The following is a 24,460-nucleotide window of genomic DNA, read 5'->3' as shown; positions in this document are numbered from 1 at the left end:
AGAACAGATGAAATATTCAAAGAAAGAGAAAAGTTGACCGATCCTGGCAGTCGAGTAAGATAGCCAACAAATGGGAGATAAAAAAGAGGTCAAGTGAGTTGACAAGATAGGAAGTGTGGCGTTAGAACAAAGTGAGTGATTCACTTTGGTGGCTGTCTCACTAGGTTTAAAACCTCCCATTCACCTCCACAGGAACCATGTTTACTCATCAATTACATCCAACTCCGACCTCAGGATCTCACAACATTAACAGACAGCAACAGGATATCTCTGTTTCATTTCCTTGTGTGTGAAAATTGAATCTGCAATCATCAGTCCAATTGGCTTTGTTTCACAGATCTTCAAGTGTAAGAGTGACTTTAAATTATTTGGTTTAGATCCTGGTTTCACAGTTCTCTGAACTTTTGGTTGAAAAGGGGTACACTAGACGGAAGGGTTAAAAACAACATCCACAGCTGTCATCCCTTACCTTTCAAATCCAATCCATTATCGCTATCATTTTAAATTAAAGAGAATTTATCTTAAACTTAACCTCTGCTCCTAAGCCAAAAAATTTGAACTTTGACCTCGGATCCTGTATCAGCTTTTCCCTCTCACCAGAGCCTGGGAGACATTCCCTCCAGTAGCCAGCGATTTGAAATGTCGGCTGTTATAGACCAGCTGCACCTGCTCCAAGTCCAGCGTCTCCAAAACCTCCTGACTGGGCCGGTCCACAACGTGCAGCTTTTCATGGCTGTCTACCAGGACCAGTGTGCGACTGTTGATCCACTGCAGAGACACAGAGAAAAGGGGAGAACAAGTCATGGATGTCCCCTCTTCAACTGTTAATTTCTGCAAAGACATTTTCTGTTGGAAGTGAAAGAGGCCCAGATCCAAAGCTACCAGGAAGCCAAACAGATTAAGTTCAACAGGCAGCTCTCAAGCATTTGCTGAATACATAGACTGTATAGGCTGAATATAGAGTGGGACAGTTATAGGGGGGCACTGGCAAGGGACCCACTGTCTTGAGTTAGGAACTTACACTCAGGCTGATGATGTCACAGCTGAGGTGGAGTTGTCTTTGTTTGATGACATGGATGGTCCCCGTCTCCTCCTTTTTAACCTGAGCATAGAGTGGTGCAGAGGAGAACATTCAAACATGATAAACTGTTGTTCCACACTTATCAGTTCTCTCAGGATATACTGAGACAAACATCTGGTATATTTTTATATACATATATACTGAAGCTGTAACTTAATCATTGCTGCTGTTATTACCTCTGCACAGGAGGTTATGTTTTCATTGTCAATTGTCTCTCGGCAGCATCTTTGTGGTTCTTAAAACCTGCACTTGTTATATATTTAACATTACATAGCATGTATTGTGTACTTCCATGTTATAACTGTGTAATAATGCTACAAATTAAATAATATTCCAGGGTGAGAAGCTGCAACCTGTACTGGAACAGACTACATTCTGTCATCTCATTCTGACAGTCAAACAGTAATCAGACCTGTGTTTGCATGTTTTACAAATGAAGGCTGTCTGTGGATTGGAAATTAAACCTAAAGAATTGTCAGTGAGTGCACACCAAAACAGAAACTAAATGAATTGTGAAAACTGAAAATATTATTCAGAACAATAATTCAAATTTGATCGCAGCAGAGAAGAAATGAAGCTTTAAAACAGAGTTGTAGTTAAATTGAAGTTAAGATTTGAGCAGATACCAGCAGGAAGTGGACGGTGTCTCCTTTACAAAAAGCCAGGATAGGGTTGACTGTCTTCTGAACAGGAACAAACTGCCAGGCCAGCTGAGGAACGCTGGATGGATCCGACTGATGAAAGAATGCATCACATCAGTGACTCTTCATTAACCTTTTAAAGTAATGTTCCAAATACTTTTTTGCTTTGGCTTAAAAAACTGCTCAATGTGGTGCTGCACTGTTGGTTGAAGAAAACTGTTCAACAGACATTTTCCCTGATCAAACTAGGAGGATTAGAAATAACATGACATAAAATAGATAAGATTACAGCGAGCCTGCAGTAAAATTATGAGGACTTGGAACTGAGACAGGAATTTTACAGTTTGTTGAAAATGTGCTGAGCGACATATTTTCTTATGTGGTGGACATCTGATGAAATAAAGCGTGCAGCAGAATGTTTGTTGTTGTGGTTGTTGCATTAATGTCAGCTTATTCAGGAACATACCGTATGTGTAACTCAGCTTATGTAGCACCATGTCAGTGGCAATTGGTTAAATTTGTGATTTAGCTTTGGTTTCATTCTTTAACTACCTAAGCAGAGTACAGCAGTTTTCAGACATAAACATAGAATATTTGCAAAATTGGACAAGGACAGGAGATTATCCGGAGTTCAGTGCATGTCTGAAAGCAGCTTGAGTCGAGAGTTCAAGTTGTTTAGTAATAGGAAGGTTGGTTTAAGTTGCCACCGTAATGCCTGCATCTTGTCCATATTGACATTATGATTGACATGTTCAGGGTCATGCCACACAGTGAGGCCTTTAAGTTGAAGTATGTCCTTGGGTAAGACACAGAACCACAAATTGTCAGTTACCATTAAATCTACAACCCTACTTGGTGTGAATTCCGTAGCTGACACTAACCAAAACCATAATAAATCTGTGCCAAGCTGCACTTATTAACAACAAGCTGATGTAGCAGAATGAAAAACAGACCTTGCTGTAGGGAAAAGTCATCCAGACTTTCAGGGTGGGCTTCAGGCCAATGACCAAAATCTGGTGAAAGAAACACAGGAGGGTTTCAAACCCAAAGTAAAATGGATAAGCAAAGGACAAAGCATGCACTGAACAGAGCTGAGTGTGTGTGTGTTGTGTACTTTAGTGAGAGAGGCCATGGCCAGTAGAGAGTAGTGTGTGATGGGATGGTCTCTGAAGTCTGGAGGAGCACGCAGAGGCTCAATACAGCAGACCTCCCCTTTAGATCCACTGAAGAGACATCGAGAGTCACAGGTGCGCATCCCCATTACTCTCCTGGAAACAAGGATGAACAGATATCGTTACCAGAAAATAAAAATCGACCTCACAATAATCAAACACTTTATTAACACAAAATTAGTCTTTTGAATCATGCAACGATTTGTAACTCTTGCTAGTTGTTTGTCCGTTGTGTCTGGGATAAAGTGTTTGTGTGAATATTGTTTCTTTAATGAAGTGTCATATTATAAGGTTTGTTTTGCTTCAACTTTGAGAAACAGTTTTCACTCCCAGATGCTCAGACCCCTTATCAGAGTCTATAGAAGGAGGCTGGATGACTCAGTTACCTGAAGGCCAGCTCAAACACTGATCCTCCACTGTCATTGCACACTGCAAGAGTTGGGTCATCTGTGAACTAAACACAAAAACAGGGAAAGAATAACAAGTCACCGAAATCAGATCCAAACCAGGAAGCTCCCAGAGCACATTCTGTGTGTGAAACATTTTGTCATGGTTATGTTATGTGTATGGTTTATGTGTACCTTAACATGCAGTATAGCTGTCCCTGGAGGATGGGCATCGGTGATAGTTCTCAGAAGTTTCCCATTGGCTAGATCCCACATTGTAATCTAGTTATACAGACAGACAGAGAGACAGACAGTTCAGAACTTGAAGTAGGACAATATGTTGGATATTTAGTCGCTCAATGGTATTCCTCTGCCTCCTTTAGTGATACCAATACTTATAATAAATGTATTTTATTTGTCATGATTGAGGCAAAGATTAGTCAACTGAAAGTGGTGCTCTGCACCATGGAAACTAAATCATTAGCTGCAGTGGTGTAGTGCAGGGTATACACTGGTTAGCAGAGTATACTCATTTGTTTTTCAATCAGCCAACTGTATACCCACTTCTAAATAATATGATAAACATATCAGAGTAAGTCAATCAAAGGCAGGTCATGTCTATGGTATCCAGAGAGACAATATTGCCTGGCCTTTACTTTGACCTCCTGGTTAACTGAACACAATGAAAAACAGCCTCTAATGAAATTCAATCGTGAAGTGAACTACCCAAATATAAATGTATTTTCAGTAGAAACGACCTTGTGCCACTTCATCGGTTCTGCAACTCAGGTAGTGATTAGTAGTTCAGCGCCCGGTACGCTCTCCGTCCCCGACCCTCGTCAGGGAGGATGCTGATGGTAACAGGTTCTCCCTCTTGTATTATAATTTAAAGTGAAGATGTAAGATGCACTTTAATTGCAGACGCTCTTCAATTATACTAAAACGTGCAGTGGAGTTATTTATATAGTAATATTTGGAAACTTCCCCTTAACAAATATAGTCAATTTTATAATAGTGGCACACTCTGTGGTCCCCAGTCTGTTGCAAATCAGCTGTTCCAAGTGACAATACTGCTGCAAATACTGAGTCTCTTCAATCCATTGCTGTCATCCTCTAACCAGAAGTCTCGGTGGTTCGATCCCTGTCTTAACCATTCCACATGCCGCAAGCCTTGGGCAAGATACTGAACCCCCCAAAATGTCCCCCTCTCATATAGAGAAAAAATGCTGCACATAGATGCGCAGTATGAATCTGTGTGTGAATGGGTGAATGGTAATAACTGTAATGTAAGGGGCTTTGAGTGGTCGTCAAGACTAGAAAAGTGCTTTATCAATACAGACCATTTATTATTTCCAGTTGTTACTCAGAGGATGTTTGTTGTGTTCTATTTCAAATGTTTTTGATACCCACACAATAATGATGGGGAGCATAATATGCATAAGAAGGCTTATCTGATTCTGGAGAAGTGGGTATCTCAACCAAATAGAACCACAAGCAGTGATGGTGGCTAATGTGGATATTTGCCCAAACACAAACACTATTGCACGCAATTTAATAAATCAGGGACTTTAATCTCAGATCATTTCTATCTCGCACATTTCTTAATTTATAAATTCAAATTTTCCTGTACTTTTTCTTCTCATAAATGGATGGGTTTGCAGCACTGTATTACTCCCATTCCCCCTGGCTTGATCATATTATTTTTACTTAATAAGGCCCTAATATTTTGTTGTACAGTCATGATCCATTGAGATTCCTTTGGTAAAATAATAAACTGTGCAGCCATTTAAGAAACCTCTAATACCCATAATAGTCCTGAGCTCATACAGGCTCAGATGTAAACCTAATGTTATATATATAAATACACAATTAGTTTTGTATGATCAATAATTTCTTACAAAACCATATATATGCACAGAAGTCAAAGAATCATCAACCATCTCAGAGTGCCACACGCCCTCATCAGAACAACTCACTGTATTCAAAGCTTTAGTGGAAACCATGTCATCAGTGTCCTGCTTACACCCTATTTAACAATTTAAACTAATCAACAGAGAGTCAACAAGCCTGTGATTGTGGTCTGTGTGTCTGAGTACACTGTACACTGTACCTGTCCTTTGGCAAATCCACAGAGAAGCCGTGAGCAATCGTGATTGATGCTGAGGGCGGAGACAGCTCCAAACTCTGCCCCAGTTGTCTTGGTGCCCAGGCAGAGTCGCAGGGCCTGGTTGGTATCTGGAGAGGTAGATGAAAGACATTTACCCCTCACAGCAGGGTACACATGTATGGATTATAAAATGAATTTTGAAAAAAAATCATCTTTGTCTAAAGTGAAAAAACTTAATCAAAACAGCATATCAGCAAAGACACAACACACTGGAAGCAAATGAGGAACTGGAGGAAATATCCAACTCAAAGAACACAGCATGCTCCAAAGTAGCTCAGTCAAAACAAAATGGACTTGAGCTTAGACAGCTCAGAGCCCAAAAAATATATATAATGAACAAAATTAAATATAGGCGAGCCATATGACAGGGATGTTCATACCTTTTCCTGCCCAGGCATCATCATGTCAGCAATATAAAGAGACATGGGTCAGCCCCAGCCAAACCACTTCACAGTTAGAGTCCTACACTCTGTTGAGACTAGCAGCTGTCTGCATATTTCAACATTTTTCCCTGGAAATTTAAATAAATCCACAAAAGCATTTTATGTTCACTCACACTCTCTTCTTGCTGACGCTGTCCTATAAAAACTTGAAAGCTGAAAATGATCTCCATATTTTGCAACATTGTATACTTACATTTATTTGTTCATATGTCTAAGATAACATTAAGTTTCTACAGTAACTGGCTATGCAGCTTTTTCACAGAACAAACCCAAACTACTATATATTACACCGTGATGCTGAAAGACCATCCACATACTGAGAATCTAAAATGTGAGTGTGTCTACACAAGTTGGTCCTCAGCCCCTGGATCTCTCCTGCCTCTTCTACCTGTTCATGCTGCACAGGCTGCTGGTTCACAGCCCTGTTCTGAGTCAAACAATGACACTGCCACTATAAATCCCACTCGTGTGACTGAGATGATGCTGGTGAGGCTCTTTCACAAAGACCACTGCTGCTAACTACATCAGGCCCTAAGAGTGTACCTAGATATAACTATCACTACAAGCTGCACTGATGATAAACTGTCTTTACTGCTGTCCTTTATGTTCTTTACATTAAATTACATTTAACTGACGGTATAATCCAAAGCGACTTCCAATTAGTGCATTCAACATCGATGGGGGGCAACTCGGGGTTCAGCATCTTGCCCAAGGACACCTCGGCACGGGCTGGGATCCGAGCCGCTGACCTTCTGGTTAGAGGACGACGTCCCTACCTTTGCCGTCCCCTACTGATTTAAAGACCCAGCACTGATTTAAAGACCCATTGAAACTGATGTCAGAGCTTTGAAAGGGAAATGTTGTGAATATTGATTGATACAGCAGCCAGTAGCACTGAATGTGTGTCATACCCCCATGGCAGAGTTTACAGTAACTAGGAGCTCAAAATGGAGATACATGACGACAGCCTGCTCTCTTTGGTTAAGGACTTCTCACCAATACCTTTGACAGTGCCATGGCGAAGTTCATGGTCATGGGGAGATAAATTATCATTGGACGCAGAATGAGTAAAACTTTTTATGAATTACTTGAGCTATAAACAAACTGCAACTTTTCAGAGGTTGATTTAATACTTTAATAATTTTCTTCCTGTTGAACAACTTAATTGTTTTTACATCGTGGCCACACATTTTAAGGATTACAAAGACTTCATCATTCTGACAAACACTAATGTAGAATAGATAATATAGTTACTGAATAGTTTGGGTGATCTCTGATTCACTGTGCGACTTAGGACTGAGCTTGAGCCTGGAGAAAGTCCCAGCCCTGTGGAAGACCTCCTGTGTGGTCCCGGTGCCGAAGACGCCGCGCCCCAAGGAGCCTAACCACTTCAGGCCAGTTGCCCTGACTTCTCACCTGATGAAGACGATGGAGAGGATTATCCTGAGACACCTACGACTGCTGGTGAGCACACAGCTGGACCCCCTGCAGTTTGCTTACCAGCCTGGGATTGGGGTGAATGACTCAGTTACCTACCTGCTGCACAGATCCCTGCTACACCTGGAGGACAGCAGGAACACTGTGAGGGTCATGTTTTTTGACTTCTCAAGTGCATTCAACACCATCCAGCCTTCACTGCTCAAAGTGAAGATGGAGAACGTGGGAGTGGACCAACACCTGGCTGCATGGACAACGGATTACCTCACCAAGAGACCACAGTATGTGAGGCTCCATCACTGTGTGTCTGACGTGGTGCTCTGCAGCACAGGTGCCCCTCAGGGTACGGTGCTCTCCCCTTTCCTCTTCACCCTCTACACCTCCGACTTCACCCACAACACCACCCACTGCCACATCCAGAAGTTCTCAGATGACACAGCCATCGTTGGATGTGTTCCTGAGGGGAATGACCTGGAGTACAGGGCGGTCATCACAGACTTCGTCAGCTGGAGTGAGCTCAACCAGCTTCAGCTGAACACCAGCAAGACGAAGGAGATGATCGTGAACTTCCGGAAAAAAGCATCCAACTTAACACCAGTGAACATCCAGGGATTGGACATAGAGGTGGTGGAGAACTACAAATTCCTGGGTGTTCACCTCAACAACAAACTGGACTGGTCCGACAACACACATGCCCTCTATAAGAAGGGCCAGAGCCGCCTCCACCTGCTGAGGAGGCTGAGGTCCTTCGGAGTGTGCAGGGCTCTCCTCAGGACTTTTTATGACTCTGTGGTGGCTTCAGCAATCTTCTACGCTGTGGTCTGCTGGAGGGGGGGTAGCACGGACAGAGACAGGAGCAGGCTCAACAGACTGATAAGAAGAGCGAGCTCTGTCCTGGACTGTCCTCTGGACTCCATTGAGGAAGTGGGGGACAGAAGGATGTTAGCCAAGCTGGCGTCCATCATGGGCAACACCTCTCACCCCCTACATGACAATGTGGGGTCCCTGAGCAGCTCCTTCAGCAGCAGACTGTTACACCCACGGTGTAAGAAGGAGAGGTTCCGCAGGTCCTTCATCCCGGCTGCAGTCAGGCTCTACAACACCAGCACCACCTGATAATGTTGTAGTCCCTGTCTATTATCTTTATCTCCACTCAACCTCTCACCATAGCTGTATTTGTATTTTTATTTTTCTTATTTATTTTTTATTTTTTTACTCAGATCACTACTATGCACAATAATATTCAACACTTTACATCTATATTTATATCATGGTCACTTATAATGGTTACATTGCAATATTTATATTTTCCTTTATACTATCTTGTAGTATTATTTATATTATGGTCACTTACTTTTAATTATTTTTTCTGTATCATGGTCACTACTGTTGCAATATTACTTATAATACTTTTGTTTTCATTACAATAACACTTACATCACTCCACTTTCTCCCCAGTACCTGCTTTTGCACAGTGTCTGTTTTGCAGGTTGTTTTTGTTTTCTGTATATTTTTACTCTCATTATGTGTAGTTTAGTAGTGTATATATTTTGATCTTTCTTTTTTATTGTTGCTTCGGCACTGTTATTTAAATTCTGTTTTTCTCTTTTTTGCTGTAACAAGTGAATTTCCCCGTTGTGTGGATAAATAAAGAAATCTAATCTAATCTAATCTAATCTAATAGCTCCCCCTCATATACTTTTGTTGTGTTATCCTGGCAGACCAATAGGTCCTTGCCCTGTTGACGTCCCGCCCTGTACAAATACCCACAATTATCCGCTATGAAAGGTTAAAACAAACAAAAACCTAGGTTGATGTAATCAGCCTAATGCAATGCTGCCGTGGTGATAAGTTGTTGGCGAGGTCCGGGAACACAGGTGAGCAGGGAGCTGATACCGGACAGAAGATAAGGAGGGAGTCAACTGGGGCCTAAAGTTGCTGATAAGCTGGTTCAATAAAAAGCCACTGTGTGAGCAGCCCATTTACAAGGTGACTTCATCCTAAAACCTGGTGCAACAATTAATTTAAACAACCGCTTCTGCAGAGCATAGAAAGGTAGGTTCTTGTGTATTCACTTTAGTTTTGATGGTTAGACAACATATATCTTTACTTTAGTGTGGAATGATGTTGCTATCACCTCTATGCTTGGGCAAGAGTTTAGTTTAAATTACTGTTTGTATTATTATTTTTTTCTACACAACTCATCATCAGTCTACAGGTAATCGTCATCTGTTTCTAGATTTCTTTTCATCGCGTGATTTAATCACATTTTGTCAACTCCATTTTAAATCTGGACATTTGCCTCAAAATGTTCTTCTTTTTTTTTCATCCATGAATGAATTCAGTGGTTGTGAATTAGTTTATGTCATATATGTAGGTCCTCTGCTTTGGATCCACAAGTAAAACTGTCCAAATTAAACATTAATATAATTAACAATGACAAAGAATTTGCCAAATAGCATCTTGTGATAACACCCATTCAGTTTGTTGAGCAATCCATAAAATTATCATCTTGCTTCAGATGAAAGCAGTGACAGTTATGGATATTACTAAGACTAGTAAAGCAACACTGATGAAGACATAGCAGCTTCTGCAATGTTGAGTTTGTCAAGATTCTTTTGACTTAAAAAAAGTGAGTCAATAATTGCTCGCAGGAATGTATAAAGAAACACTGTCAATTGATCTTGCTTTATGTTTCTGACAATGACTAATTTACAGAGTTAGACATTTCATATTATTTAATTCACCCAGTTATGCAAAGATTGTAGCTGACCTCCCTTTACACTGGGTAATTCACGACAACGACTCATTCAATGAACCTGTCTAATTATATTTCACACTCAAACAATATTAAGATCAGATATAATCCTGGTGAGATTGTGGAAGAATATGAAGATTTCTGTACTGACACAAGTACAGGCTCATAGAAACACTGACTCAGGTCTGTTGCTTTCACTTCCTTCACTGTCACCTTCGCACTTGGCGGAGCTCCCAAGGCTGTATCTAGTTCCAGACTTCTTGAAAACCACATGAAAGTATTCAAAGAATCTTTATAATTTGATATGACTTTATTAGCTCTTTATTTTAAAGTTGCCCAAGCACATATTTGTACTAACTCCTAACCACAACCTTGATGACTGAAAATCTTCAAAGACAGAATAACACGACTAGTAGTTTAGTGAGGCGTCTTATTTTCTTTGCGTTTCGCCTTCAATCCTAAAGTGATGTATTTTATATCCAAAGCCATTAGCCCGCCTCCTGAAAAACTGTGACATGATATCAGCACAGATTATGCTCTCTGCTTGAGAGATACTGAAATCCCTGAAACAGTTGTGTCCTGTCTCTAGGCGTGACTCTTCCCCTGCCGCCACTTCTCACCTCATCACGATGCCTCATCGCCACTGCGCCGTGGAGATTAACAACAACTCTGGCTCCTACACTCTGGCCAACCCAAGGTGATGTGTTGCTCATTTTCTGACGTACATTTTAAACCTGACTTAAGCAGGTCACTGAGTTGTAGTATTTGGTAAGAAGCATCCCCAAACTTCTTTAATCTGGACTTTTATTTAGAGAGCAGGTGGTGAGGAACGTAATTCACGTTCTTTATTCTGTGTATCTAAATACATTTTTGACCTAAGCTACAGTGAGCAGTTCAGATTTGGTCCAGAGAGAAATGAGTTTCCCAGTTTGGTGTAGAATGTCTTTGGGCTGCACCACCACATCCTGCAACACTGCACTGGAAAACCACTGACTGACTCTACTAAGGCTCCTGTAACCAAATGTTATCACATGTTATCACAACATATAAGTGTTAGCTGAAATGTTCAGCTGTCCACATACTTTTTGGCAATGCAGTATATTTTAATTGGCATTTGACATTATGCAATAGTTTTGACTGCTTGTGGGTGAACTCACAAACTGTCTCTCATTAACCTAAAACTGATGGTTTGACTTGATACAAAAGATTTATGTCGGACCTGTCTGACATTGTGTTTCTGTGTTCAGGGTGTTCACTGAGAGCGGCTACTGTCAGGTCCCTGTGCCACCCATGGTGGGTCCCTGCTCCGCTGGCAGTGCAATGTTCAACAAGACCACCGGCTGTGCAACTGGAGCCGTCGGTGTCTTCACGTACGACCTTTTCAATGCCGATCTGAACGACTACAGCCACGTCATGGCTGTCATGTACTCTGTGCCCTATGACCGGATACTCTACTTCAACTGTTTTGCTGTGGGCATCTTTGAAAGAGGAAATGACTGCGACTACAATCTGTATGATAGGATGTATAATGGAGGTGAAAACAACTTTGTAAGAGCAAAAGCCGACGGCTCCTGCATTTCTTATGAGGGCGATTATGTTATTGTCAGTGCCTCCATGTCTGACTCAGGTGAAGCAGTCTTGAGGGTGGATATCAGTGATACTGGCATGTACTGAGTTAATAAAAGATCCAACTGCTATAATGTAAACTATACTTTAAACTGACAGTGAGTTTAATAAAATATTCCAAGAACATAAATCAACTGTGGTGTTCATTAATCAAAACACTTCATGTATGAGTGTAGACTGAATCCTAGTTATTGGATGTGTGATTTTGAAAAGCTGATCCATCAGATCCTGTTCTCTTTTGAATTGTCCATGTATAGATACAATTCACCTGTATGGGAATTTGAGCTAATGCAGATTTAATTTGGCTGATGACACCTCCTAATACACATAGGTCTAGTTGATGGGGCTGTTTCTTATGGGTTCAAGTCTATAAGATTGGAATTATATCAGTTTAAAAATGAGGTGGTGTGAATAAAATCTGTGAACATATCAGAGTTTCTTTAAGCTGCTTTCAGGCAAGCACCCAACTCCCAAGATCCTACGCACATTCTCTGGATGGGCAGTAAGTTTGAATGCAAATGTCCAAGGGAGAGCCTCCTGACTTTCTGTGGACTTTCTCCAGCCAGTCCCCAACCGAAAATCCATAGGAGCCATTCTGAGTACACAGCAGGAAATGCTTTGCAGGATTCACCACGAGCGAGTGGGGTGGTTAGGGAAGTTTTTAACACAAGTAAGACGCAAAAATTAAAGAAACATCTGAGGGAGAATCTCCTGCTTGTTCATATGTGAAACCTCCGGAGAAAGTCCAGACCCAATTCTCCAGAAGTCATGTCTTAAAACGGCTTTGGCCTGGCTTTACACCTGAATCTAATTAGACAGCACAAAACAAAGTGAAACTGTCCTATTAGAGGGCAGATGGTCCACTGGACAGATAGGTAGAGCAGATTCTGAAGATGGAGTACAGCACGGGCTGATCTGTCACCCGGGAGGGCTTCATTGTACACTTTTCAGGACCAACAGTGGAGATGATCGTAGCTGAACCCCCTGCCATCTGATTAGACTATCACGTTCTCAATAAAATTCAGATTTAAAAATAATAGGAAGTACTTTTAACTTCAGGTCTCATGCAAAGTGAGGGAACTATGAACAAGCTGTACAAGCTTAAAATCTTTTTGACCATAGGACAGTTTGATGCCCCTGGACTGATCTTTCTATATTCAATGATAATAATAATAAAACTCTATTATGAATTGTACCTTGGGTTTATCAAGCCTAATCCTTAAAACAATTAAAGTAATTGTTGTAGGCGATTTTAATATTCATGGGGACATTGGACATTGACTTCTTCCCCGGAGTCCCTTTGCCTTATCGTCCGCAGATCCAGGGCCGCGGCCACATTGTGGATTATGATCTGCGTATCAGAGATCGTGATCGTAATGGTGGATCCTGTATCGTGCTGGCTGATCGTGATAATAATGGCGGATCCTGTATCGTGTTGGCATCTGACAATGGTGATGAACCACAATTGAGGTGGCCACTCATTTTGTAATTACACCCTTGACCTTGTTCTAACATATGGTGTCAAATTTGTGGATGTTTAAACATTTAAACAACATTTAAACATTTAATATTCTTTCAACACAATCCCACACAAAACAGACCAGAACATAAAAATACTATGATGTCCTGTTGTTGGACTACAAACCATCATTTAAAAACTCATTTTCTATCTATTAATTGAAATAATTCCAGTCCTTTAAAAACTTTAGTTCCACTATGATCTATCATTTGTCAATAGCACTGCAAACTATCTACAAGTAGCACAAGACTCTATCAGTGTTTCCCCTACCATTCTATTAACGAGACCTCCCGCCCACCCTGGAAGGTGAAGTTAATTATTTATTTTATTTTTTATTTTTTAATATAGCGCCAGATCTCTACATAAATCATTTTAAGGTTACATTTCCTATAAGACAGGTCTATAGCTTGCATTTGTCTCGACATGGTCGCGCGGTTAGAGTTCTCCTCTGCTCTCTGTAGCGCGCAAGGCGGAGTTCCATCCAGATGCGCGCACACAGACACGTGCGCGCACACACAGACAGGTGCGCGCACACACAGGTGAGCAACCTCCCACCAGCGGACAGAAAGCATCCATCTGAAAACATGTGCATCAACCACCTGAGAAGCAGTTCAAAATATCCGCGCTCCCAGGTGGAGATGGCAACAGCCACTCTCCTGCGAGTAGCAGCCGGAGGAGCTCTCCTGCTCCGGGTCCGAGTTCAGAGAAGAGCCCGAGTGCTGCACGCCCTGCCCCAGACAAGCATCTGCTCAGTCACCACCGGATGACAGGTTCTGACCCAGCTTGGCCTTTCAGAGGGGAAATACTCCCCCTGGTTGTACAAGACTGATGTTGGTAAGTATTACACCGGACGCAATTCTCCAGCGCGCAGGCGCCTGGCTGTTAACACGGGACGCGCATTTCTCAGCGGCGGTCAACCCGCGATTCTGCTTTCTCCGCTTGTTGTATTTAACCGTGAACGCACCTCGCCTCGCAACTTCAGCCTGAACCATTATTAATCCCGCTGCGTCACTTCCTTCTATCACTGTTTAACCGGCAAATCTGACGTGAAAATATGTTTAATACAGACGGAAGTTTCAAAACGGTAACTTAACACAAACGAGGGTTATGGCGAGGTGCTCTATTCTAACTAGTCCTGTTTGATTGCTGTGGTAACAGTGATTTCAGGTGGTAGAGAAGTCGTTATTATATATACATTTACAAATATATGGGAAGATTGCTAGTCGGATCTCGACTTTTGTGTTCTTTCACTTTATGCGCATGCTCCATAACGTCTTTACAGTGATTTCAACCAATCCGCTCCAGCGTTTCCGTGGTTTCGTGACAGGGCTTTTTTCCGGATTCCGGCAATCCAGGTTACGTATGGAAGTCAGTGAATACATACATTACATACATACATGTATACATGCATGCATAAATAAATAGATAAATTACAGTTCATAGAGAATGAATTGGGGATTATTTCAGTTTTCTTTTTGGTTTTAGGAATGTTCTGTCGAATACGTAGACAGCATAAACAGGCAGTTGTGAGAGGAAACCAGACCCGGCCATTTATAGAGTCTCCCTGCCAGTCCTACAGAAGGGACAAACTGGACAAACACATGATGTCTGAGCATCACAGAATAGCCTGTCAGCGCCAGTCAGAAATCCAATGTAAAGTTCAAAATCATTAAAAGAAACACATTAACATCATGATTCCTTTAAGTTTTTGTGTCCCTGTCTCGCCGCCACCGTCCCGTCCCGTCCCCCGCTACGCTCTGCCGCCACCGTCGCCCCCCAAAGCTGTAAACCTAGGGGAAACACTGTCTATAGAACCTCTAAGGAAGAATCTTGTAAAACGTAAAAAATGTGCTCCTTGGTATAATTCCAACATGCATTAATTAAAGCAAGACTTAAAGAAATTAGAAAGGTAGTGACGCTCCAATAATTGATGAAGAAATTAGTACTTCACTCAATACAAGCAATCTATCATTATCACCAGGCTAGGTACCACAGTCCTTTAAGCTGGCTGTAGTAAACCTCAAAACACCCACTCTGGACCTGGAGGGTTTAGCCAAAAAAAACTGATTTATAACCTGCCCTATCCTTGAGAAGGTTGTTAGCTATACAGCTGTGTGACTTTCTCCAGCAATCATGTAAATGAAGACTTTCAGCCATAGTTACGACACATTTACTACATGGCCTAGTTTATTCTTCTACGAAGGATTAATGCAGAGCCGACAATTTAACTGATAAGCAGGAGCTGGTCTTTATATCAAACAATTGGGAATTGTGTGTAGTTTCTAGAGAATTGCATGCCAGGCTTTGATGCAGGGTACGCAGCTACATCAGCGTTTATTCAACACAGAAATATTAACTGGCTTTTAGCCATGAAGATTCTGAAGTCTTGTTCAGCATCTTCATGTTATTTAAAACAACAACCTATGGAAACATATTTTAATTGGAAATAACCTAACCACACTTTTATTTGCATTGTAAAAAGATTTAAATGGGATGATTCACTGTGTGCATGTAGAGTGCATGAGAGCTGACTCACCAAAAACCAGAGCCAGACCATGAGACGTCCCCACAGCGATCACACCCGACACTGTCTGAACACAATCAAATACAAAATAAAACAATATTCAATAAATAAGACAATATCAAACTTTCTGCCTCCACTTGCACTCACACAATCCAACACTACGAACACAGACTGACACAGACACATATGTGGATATATTCTCATTGGGCTGCATTTTTATTAACAATCATATCATCCGTCTACTAGGGGTGGGAATTGGCAAAAATGTGACGATACGATAGTATTGCAATACATGGGCCACGATTCAATATTATTGCGATTCTTAACATATTGCAATACAGCAAATATTGCGATTCGATTCTGCGATATATTGCGATTCATGTCCCCCATATTATTCAAAGGCATTACAAAAAATGAGGAAAATAAGACTGCTCAACTCACTTCAAATGTCACATTTAATTCTGTGAGCAACATTGTCTTCTACACATTAACTGAAGTGCAAAAACTAAGAAAGGGTAGTGCAAAAACTTTATTGTATAGCCCCTGTCAACTGCACACAAACTCATAGATTAAGAAATGTATGCCACAAAGGCTACTTTTAAAAAGTAAATAAAAGGTAAATAGAATAGAATGAATAAAAGTTTACTTAAAATATAAACTTTGAAATAAACAAAAAGTAGGCTATGCTTCACTGTTGTTTGCATGTAAGCTATGCAAAGCTAGTGCTTGGGTATGTTTAGATTATTGTGCAAAAACAAGAGCTGGTCAACATAATTGGGGGTGAGGTTGCTCCTCCCCCCATATATCCTTCCCTGTATAAAACCAATAAATATATGTTTAAAAAAATCGATTTGGGAGGCAGCGTGGCGATTTTCATGTCATTCACAAGAATCGCAATTTGTAACTGAATCGATTTTTCCCCCCATCCCTAGCGTCTGCCCTCATATTCTTTCTTGCTATTTTAACAGATAAGAAGAAAGTTCTCTGTAAACACGGTATCCCGTTTGACAAGAATCTTACATGTTGCTTCCTGTATCTCTACAGTATTGTTTGTAGTTGACAGAAACATCAAAACAGCCCCATAGATGGTTACAGCCATCTGAAGAGATATTTATGTATCTTATAGAGCATGAATAAGGTGTACACGGCCATTAAAGGTCATAGAAAACAGATAGAAACAGAAGACATAATGACACCATCAAAATCCTTTAAAAATAATTCCTAAGAACATCACATATCTTTGTTCAGTTGATTTAAAGCTGAATAAACTCATACTCACTATAGCAGTTGGCAGTCCAGCATCCACTTTGTCCTAAATAAAAGATAAACATTTTGTGTTTTTTTAAAACTACAATAAACAAATTAGACCACTGAAACAAAGGACCAATTCTGATGCCAGTCTTGAAGTACAAACTTCTGTCACAACAAATATTTCCAGTCCATTGAAACAAAATCTGCAATGGAACGAGAAAAGGAACACAGACAGACTATCTGATGATCTTCTTTAATAAACACAGATAGGTAAGTGTGTGTGTGTGTGATAGTCTCACAGCAGCTGAGACGATTTGTGCAGAGATTCCCTTCAGCAGGCTGTGTCGAAGAACAGACCCATGAACTGTTGCATTTAGATCCACCATCCTCCTTTTTCTTCACACATGTACACAAGACAGACACACACACAGAAAGAAGATATTTTATTACCCTGTGCAAGACGATGAGACAATGAGATACACAATACTCATCCTTAAGTAAGTGTGTTTTCATCATAGGCATACATGCAGTACCAAAGAGAAATGGACCAAGGATAGAACCATTGTGCATGCTTGGGCTAGGAGCTCTGGTTAGGAGTTTGGGTTAGTAGCTTGTGCTAGGAGCTTGGGTTAGTAGCTTGTGCTAGGAGCTTGGATTAGGAGCTTGGGTTAGTAGCTGGGGTAAGAGCTTGGGTTAGTAGCTTGTGCTAGGAGCTTAGATTAGGAGCTTGGGTTAGTAGCTTGGGTAAGTAGCTGGGGTAGGAGCTTGGGTTAGTAGCTTGGGTTAGGAGTTTGGGTTAGTAGCTTGTGCTAGGAGTTTGGGTTAGTAGCTTGTGCTAGGAGCTTGGGTTAGTAGCTTGTGCTAGGAGCTTGGATTAGGAGCTTGGGTTAGTAGCTTGGGTTAGTAGCTGGGGTAGGAGCTTGGGTTAGTAGCTTGTGCTAGGAGCTTGGATTAGGAGCTTGGGTTAGTAGCTTGGGTTAGTAGCTGGGGTAGGAGCTTGGGTTAGTAGCTTGGGTTAGGAGCTTGGGTTAGGAGCTTGGGTTAGGAGCTTGGGTTAGGAGCTTGGGTTGAGCATTCATTTATCGTTAAGATTAAGGTGAGAGGACAGGGAATGCATTACATAAATTACTTTGTTTGTGTGTTCGGTTTGTGGGCCAGTGACAAGTGAAGGTTTTGGCCTGTGAGCATGTTAGTGTGTCTACCTTGACTGAGACCAAGTGGGTGTTTTGTTGGATGGGAGATGGTGTTAACCAGTGTTGTGTGCTTGTGCGTGTGCATGTGCGTGTGTGTGTGTGAGGGTGAGTGTGAGTGCATGCCGTTTGAGATGTGCAGGGTCTCCACTGTCAGAACTGGCCAGAGAAGATGTGTCACAGGAATGAGCATCCATGTTGTCTGTGCTCAGTGTGCATGTGTCTTCCAACATAAAGGGCTCCTCCTCATCGTCCAGCTGCAGACACACAGGATGACAAAACAAAAACACCTCAGCTACAAGGGTAATGTCAGTTTATTGAATTTGGCAGTTTTTCAAAATAACAATAAACACAAACTGACTCTTAAGTGACGTGAGGGTGGGATGATGAGGGAATCTGACAACAGTTGTGGGATATTCTGTTACTGTGTGAAATTATTTCAACATAGACTGTCGATAAGAATCGATGTAGATGCCTGGTGCAGAAAGTGAAGCCAATGCAGACGTGCCTGGAACATGTATTCTATATAATGACCAGCAGAGGGCGACTCCACTGGTTGTTTGTATAGAAGTCAATGAGAAAGTAACTCTACTTCTCACTTGATTTATAACAACGGTTAGCATTTTTTACATGTTCTTTATGGTCTAAACATTTAGTATCAAGTCTGGTTTAATACAGCTTGACGTAAATTTCTTTAATTGTTGTTCCATTTGGAGTCAAATAGACCATAAAGCAAGGTATGCATCGGGCGTGGAAGTGTGATTGACAGCTGGCACGGTCCAATGGATGCTGGTGGCAGGTGGGCATGCAATGTCCTCGAGCTCTGAACTAGGCTCCACATCAATACATGGTTTCAAAAAAGAAGTTAGCGCTGCACAAAATGCCAAACTGAGGCTTCAAAACAGAAGCTCAGAAACCAGTTAATGGCATCATTGTGGGTTGAAACTTGAATGTAATTGAAATGAGGACTTGACCATTTTCTTGTCTTGACTTCCACTGTTCCACTTAATTGACATTCCAGACAACAGCATCGGTTAACTTCATTTTTAGACCCTCAGCACATACTACAGTGGCATACATGCTCTGAGCAGCAGGTCGACCGATTTACTCCTACATATCATTCCCCTCCTCTCTCAGATACATTTCCCATTAATCTCTGTTGGTTTCTCTCCTCTCTCTGATCCTCCCTCTTCCGTCCCCTCTTTGCCACCCAATAATCCTCTCTTTCCCATTTTTCTCTGCTCATCCCAACCGGTCAAGGCAGATGGCTGCCCACAATGAGTGTTAGGTTACTTCCAGTTAATGAGAGATTTTTTTCTCTCCACTGTCACCAAAGATTGTTTTCATTGTAGGAAATGTTGGACTTCTTTGCAATTTTTTAAAGTTTCGACCTTACTATATAAAGTGCTTTGAGATAATGTATATAATGTTTTGGCGCAATACAAATAAAATAAAATGTTTAATTGAATTGAATTTCACTCTCTGAAAAGGCACAAAGGCCCACATACAAAATCAACAGAATGTGGATCGAAAACTTTTTCTGTGTTTACAGTTTAGCCTGAAGAAAAGAAGTTAATCAGCTAATCAAACCTGATTAATATGACTTTGTAACTAAAGTGTAGTTATTCTGTTGAAAGTGTGTGATGCAGTACAATCACATGTACTTGACCTCATTAAGGATGCTCTCCAGTGTGGGAGGTGTGTCCACTTGGGGAATGTCAAACTCCTTATCATCGATCTGAGAACAGAAATAAAATGAAAACAGTTAGAAAAAGTTAGAAAGCTGTATTTGTTACTCTGTTGTATTTGAAGTCCCTTTGTCTGTCCTGATGAGGATGTGTTTTAACACCAGCTCATCACCACTATGCACATGCTCCTGAAGTGATTACCCAGTCAACACTGACTCAAGACTTCCAACTGAAATCCAAACAATGACTTGTTACCAACCACTGGTATTTCTAACCCTAACCCTGTTAAACTCTGAGGTTAAGATTCTTTGGTGAAGCTGACATTTTAAAAGCAATTAAAAACATATCTATTAAACAGGGAAAGATTTTGCACATGTTGGTTCCACTTCTCTGGTTATTTACCAAAACTCTTGTCAAAATCTTCTCCCCTTTCCCCAGAAGAATATTTTCAGGAACACACAAACCTCTGTTCAGCACCTGGTATTATCTTCGGTCTTGAGTTGTCCAATCACAAGAGGACAGAACATAACCTCCTGGGATAAGAAAGTGTCACCAAAGTGTCTCCATTTGTTATCTGATCAACTGAGACAAACATTCACACCTGGTCTGACAAGGACCATAGTATGTGTCTCAATTTTCCTTGGTGTTGGCATAAAGAAGCCAATAAAGCAAAAATATTTCATGTGAAAGTCAGCACCCTGCCTCTCAACTGTTGTAAGAAAGTACTCAAGTCTTTGAAATGCTGTTGTTATACTAACATAACTTAATGAGTAGGAGCAAAGCAGAGTCAAACAGGTAAAACCCCTCATGTCTGTGATCCAGGTTTGGTCTAATGGTTTCCTCCTGGCAGGTTGGTCTTCTTATCTGCAGAGTAGAGTCAAATGGACACTTTGTGAACAAGTAAACAGCCCCTTACCTCACAATAACCAGGAAACCAAGGTAACTGTTAACAACAAAGATGGACACAGCTGTAGCTTCAAAATGCTTGGAGGACAAATCAATAAAAAAATGTGTGAGCCTAACTTTCCTCATTGACAACATGGAGCCTATATGTGTTCAGTTCTAAAATTAACAAATGCCTAAAGTTTGATTGACACTAAAATTGATTTTTGTCAAAAGACTAAAACTATATCAGAATCAAATCAAGTGACAAAGTTAACACTGATTAGGGTACAAGTCTTCAATCCAAAATTATATAGACTATATTTGAAGATGATCAGCGATTATCAATGACTGTATATAAAGACAATCAGTAAATATATACAGACGATCATTGAATATGTATATATATATATATATATACAACACAAGACAATCAGTGACTGAAGTAGAGACAATCAGTGACTGTACTATATATATGATCAGTGACTATATAAACACAATCAGTGACTATATATATATAAAGACGATCAGTGACTATATATAAAGATGATCATTGACTATATAACGACAATCAGTGACGACTATATATAAAGACGATCAGTGACTATATGAAGACAATCTGTGAACATACATATAAAGATGATCTGTGACTAGATAAGACAATTAATGACTGTATATAGAGATGATCAGTGACTGTTTATATACATGGAGGACATGTCTCCATTTCCTACTGCTGTATAGAAATTAGGCTAAGATTTCTCAGATCTGTGCACTGCCATCACTTGCTGTGCAGGAGTGACCCTGGAGTGAAGCTGCAATATTGAGGTACAGACCATACACACACCTGACCGAGCTCTCCGTCTTCATGACGGAGAGCCCACGGACAGCTCTTGGCTGTGATTGGTCCGCGAACGACATCATTTCCCTACGACGTCATTTCCGGACCTCAAACTTCCTATTTCCTTCCCTGTCACATCAAACCCAATCACAACTATGATTCTACGATTAATGTGACGTGTGTGTTAAGCCAGCGGAGTTGTCCAGCTGACGGTGGCTCGTTAGAGCACTGACGGCATGTGTGCACGGTCACATACGGTTATAACGAGCTTTCAAAACGGCGCTAGCGGGCTAGCAACCATGCTAACTGCGGTGGTAACAGTGCAAAAACCCGCCGTCACGACTTTAATTCCACTTCTATCATGACACTGTTTCTATAATACCGTCAGGTTAGAAGCAAACACTGGGTAGTAGTAGTTAGTGTCGGGAGTCCTGCTGACTGTGTGTGGAAGCTGGGGGAAAGCTAGCTGGGATGGGAGCTAGCTAGCTCCGTGTAGCCTCAAGCAGATTCAAGCTGTGGAATCAGCAACACAGTTCGGAAACAAGACCGGGGAACCGCTGCGCTAAGAAACGATAACATCAGCATCTTGACCCGCTGGGTGTCACGTTATTTAGTTCTGTTAGTTGCCATGGTTCCGTGTGTGGGAGGCAAGCTAACAGATGTAAACAGAGACACGTGGACTTCTTCTTCCCAAATGCGGTAGGCTTCTCTGAGCTCGTCTTCTGTTGCGCCACCTATGGGTTTGGCGGTGAATTTTTCTCAACGTACAGTGGTCGGAGAAGTAAAAATCAAAAAGACTCTTTGCCCACCGTGGAGCCCTCTCCGAGAAACGGAGAACGTAGAAGCATACTGGAGCCTTTACATTGTGCAGGCCTGCCACCATACATACACACAGATATTTATCCATCCATTCAGTGATGGCCTTGGCCTCCTGGTTGCTCCATGACGGTGAGCCTACAACACTAATTGCATTGGGGTCTTCAACCTCAGTATACCTGCTTTCAGGATGGTCTAGTTTAGTCTTGAGGCTGTTTATAATGAGACTTGAAATAAAAAGTGGCGAGTGTCAATATCTTCCCTGTTCAATTTGATTTGAAAAATACATTTTTAGAATGACCATTTTTACCATCTCATACACATAAATGTGTTAGATAACTGAGAAAATACCAGGTGAACTTCACAACAATAACAGATCAGCTAGCATTGGCCAACAACTATCTATAGCAACGTTACACCTGAATTAATCTTATTCATACATATAGAATGGTAAATGGTCTGCAATATATAGTACTTTCTTAGTCTGATCAACCACTCAATATTTTACACATTACAAGTCTAATTCACTCATTCACACACACTCATGCATACATAATTCACAAGGACACTTGGGCTTGCAGACTAGAGGAGCCGGGGATTGAACCACAGACCTGCTATACCTCCTCAGCCACAGCTGCCAAAAGTTGCTTTGTCATTCGCACAACTCTGTTGAACACATAGATCATACAGTGGCTGAACTGATCAGAGGAAAGAAAAGCACTACAGCAGCTCAGAACATATTCTACTTGGTTGTGAAAAAGCATCCATCCATCCAATAGATATAACACTTGGTGGGGGACATCCTGGACAGGTCCTCAGTCTGTCACAGGACCGACATCTTATACCCAACACACACTGCAGCAAAACTGTCTCTGCTAGTTTCAGACCAACAGCGTTAATTTTCCCATCCTGCCCCCACATTGTTTGAATAGATATTGGACTTGTATCCATCTGAGCACCCATATGTATGTTGGTCTTAAAATGAGGTGTGATCATCAGGCATATTGTTGCTTCATTGCTATCTGAGGCTTTGGGAAGAGATTTATCAACAAAAGCATGGTCTGAAGTCAGTGGTTCAGGGTTTCACTGTTAATTTAAGGCTCAAGTAAGACATGCACCTACAGTACATAGTGCTTGTTACACATAGATGAGTATAAACCTTCTGTACTATGCTCCTGGTGCAGCAACCTTTTTTGTCAACCATTAAACTAACAAAAGTGGATTTGGACAAGACTTACGAAATAGAGCCCGAGACATGAAAAACCATTCACACTTGTGTAGATCCAGCTGCAGCCATTGTTTCTTTTATTATGAGATAGGAGAATGGCTCATTTCACTGTCATCCAGTTAATGCTGCTGATGTCAATCTGTCAAACTCTGTGGTGAAATACTGCTTCACTTGACATTGCCATTGTAACTTGCTTGTAACAATGCTACTCGCCTTAGGCAAAATCATGTTAAATTGACTTCTGCTGCTGGTTTTAGAGGGATCTAAATGGTCAGTAGTTAGGCTGTTGACAGGATTTAAGCTGATCCTCTGAACGCAACATGCTCTGGAGCAGGTTAGAGGCCAGCATAAAGTTACCATGGTGACCCTGAAAACCCAGAGTTAACCTGAAGCTACCTTTATAAACACAAACAGTGCTTCGTAGTACAGGCCCCAGGTCTGATCAGGTGACACAAGGGACCAGCAGTGGTGGACTGTGGAGCACAGAGGCTTATGGGAAATGCTGTCCTGTTTAATGCTGCAGCTTAAATCACACTGTTGACGAACCATATCACCACATGTTGGAACTAACCAAGAGCAACTGCATGCGTTTCCAGCTTTTTGCTAAAGGAGTAGGAGCTGATGGAGCCTGAACGCACCAAAGACTAAGAATTGCACCATGACGCCTCAACTTCACATGAAATGATTGTGAAAAAGAGTGACGGAAAAAGGAACACTCACAGAGTAACTGACCATGTGAGACGACATCTGCCATTTAAATAAATACCGCTATGAGCTGCATGTAAACACTTCGTCACGTGACAGTGTTGACCC

At 41.3% G+C, this 24,460-nt stretch overlaps 2 protein-coding genes across 2 annotated transcripts in view; one reads left to right on the top strand and one right to left on the bottom strand.

The window, feature by feature from the left end:
* Positions 1-24,460, bottom strand: part of vps8 (VPS8 subunit of CORVET complex) — a 57,169-nt gene that overhangs the window by 32,337 nt on the left and 372 nt on the right. Inside the window, exons 2-14 of the mRNA XM_061086822.1 lie at positions 19,865-19,933; positions 18,322-18,452; positions 17,305-17,401; positions 17,034-17,066; positions 15,767-15,821; positions 5,391-5,515; positions 3,476-3,562; positions 3,281-3,348; positions 2,837-2,990; positions 2,676-2,735; positions 1,708-1,815; positions 1,022-1,102; positions 598-768 (exon numbers count right to left, since the gene is read on the bottom strand). Of these exons, the coding sequence (XP_060942805.1) occupies positions 598-768; positions 1,022-1,102; positions 1,708-1,815; positions 2,676-2,735; positions 2,837-2,990; positions 3,281-3,348; positions 3,476-3,562; positions 5,391-5,515; positions 15,767-15,821; positions 17,034-17,066; positions 17,305-17,401; positions 18,322-18,452; positions 19,865-19,933 (1,239 nt within the window). The remainder of the gene's footprint in view (positions 1-597; positions 769-1,021; positions 1,103-1,707; positions 1,816-2,675; positions 2,736-2,836; positions 2,991-3,280; positions 3,349-3,475; positions 3,563-5,390; positions 5,516-15,766; positions 15,822-17,033; positions 17,067-17,304; positions 17,402-18,321; positions 18,453-19,864; positions 19,934-24,460) is intronic.
* LOC133020292 (DELTA-sagatoxin-Srs1a-like) lies at positions 10,709-11,759 on the top strand. Its single transcript, XM_061086796.1, has 2 exons — positions 10,709-10,782; positions 11,333-11,759. The coding sequence occupies exons 1-2, from the start codon at positions 10,715-10,717 to the stop codon at positions 11,757-11,759; spliced, it is 495 nt and encodes a 164-aa protein (XP_060942779.1). The 5' UTR covers positions 10,709-10,714.

The sequence above is a fragment of the Limanda limanda genome, chromosome 15 (genome assembly GCF_963576545.1).
Source record: "Limanda limanda chromosome 15, fLimLim1.1, whole genome shotgun sequence".
In the NCBI taxonomy this organism is placed as follows: Eukaryota; Metazoa; Chordata; class Actinopteri; order Pleuronectiformes; family Pleuronectidae; genus Limanda; species Limanda limanda.
Note: the sequence above shows the minus strand (reverse complement) of the source record. Positions and strands in the feature narration are given on the sequence as shown.

Excerpts from the sequence above, each read along its gene's own strand:
- LOC133020292 (XM_061086796.1), top strand. The coding sequence starts at position 10,715 with ATGCCTCATCGCCACTGCGCCGTGGAGATTAACAACAACTCTGGCTCC. Across the intron at positions 10,783-11,332 it reads TACACTCTGGCCAACCCAAG|GGTGTTCACTGAGAGCGGCT; the intron begins GTGATGTGTTGC and ends TTCTGTGTTCAG.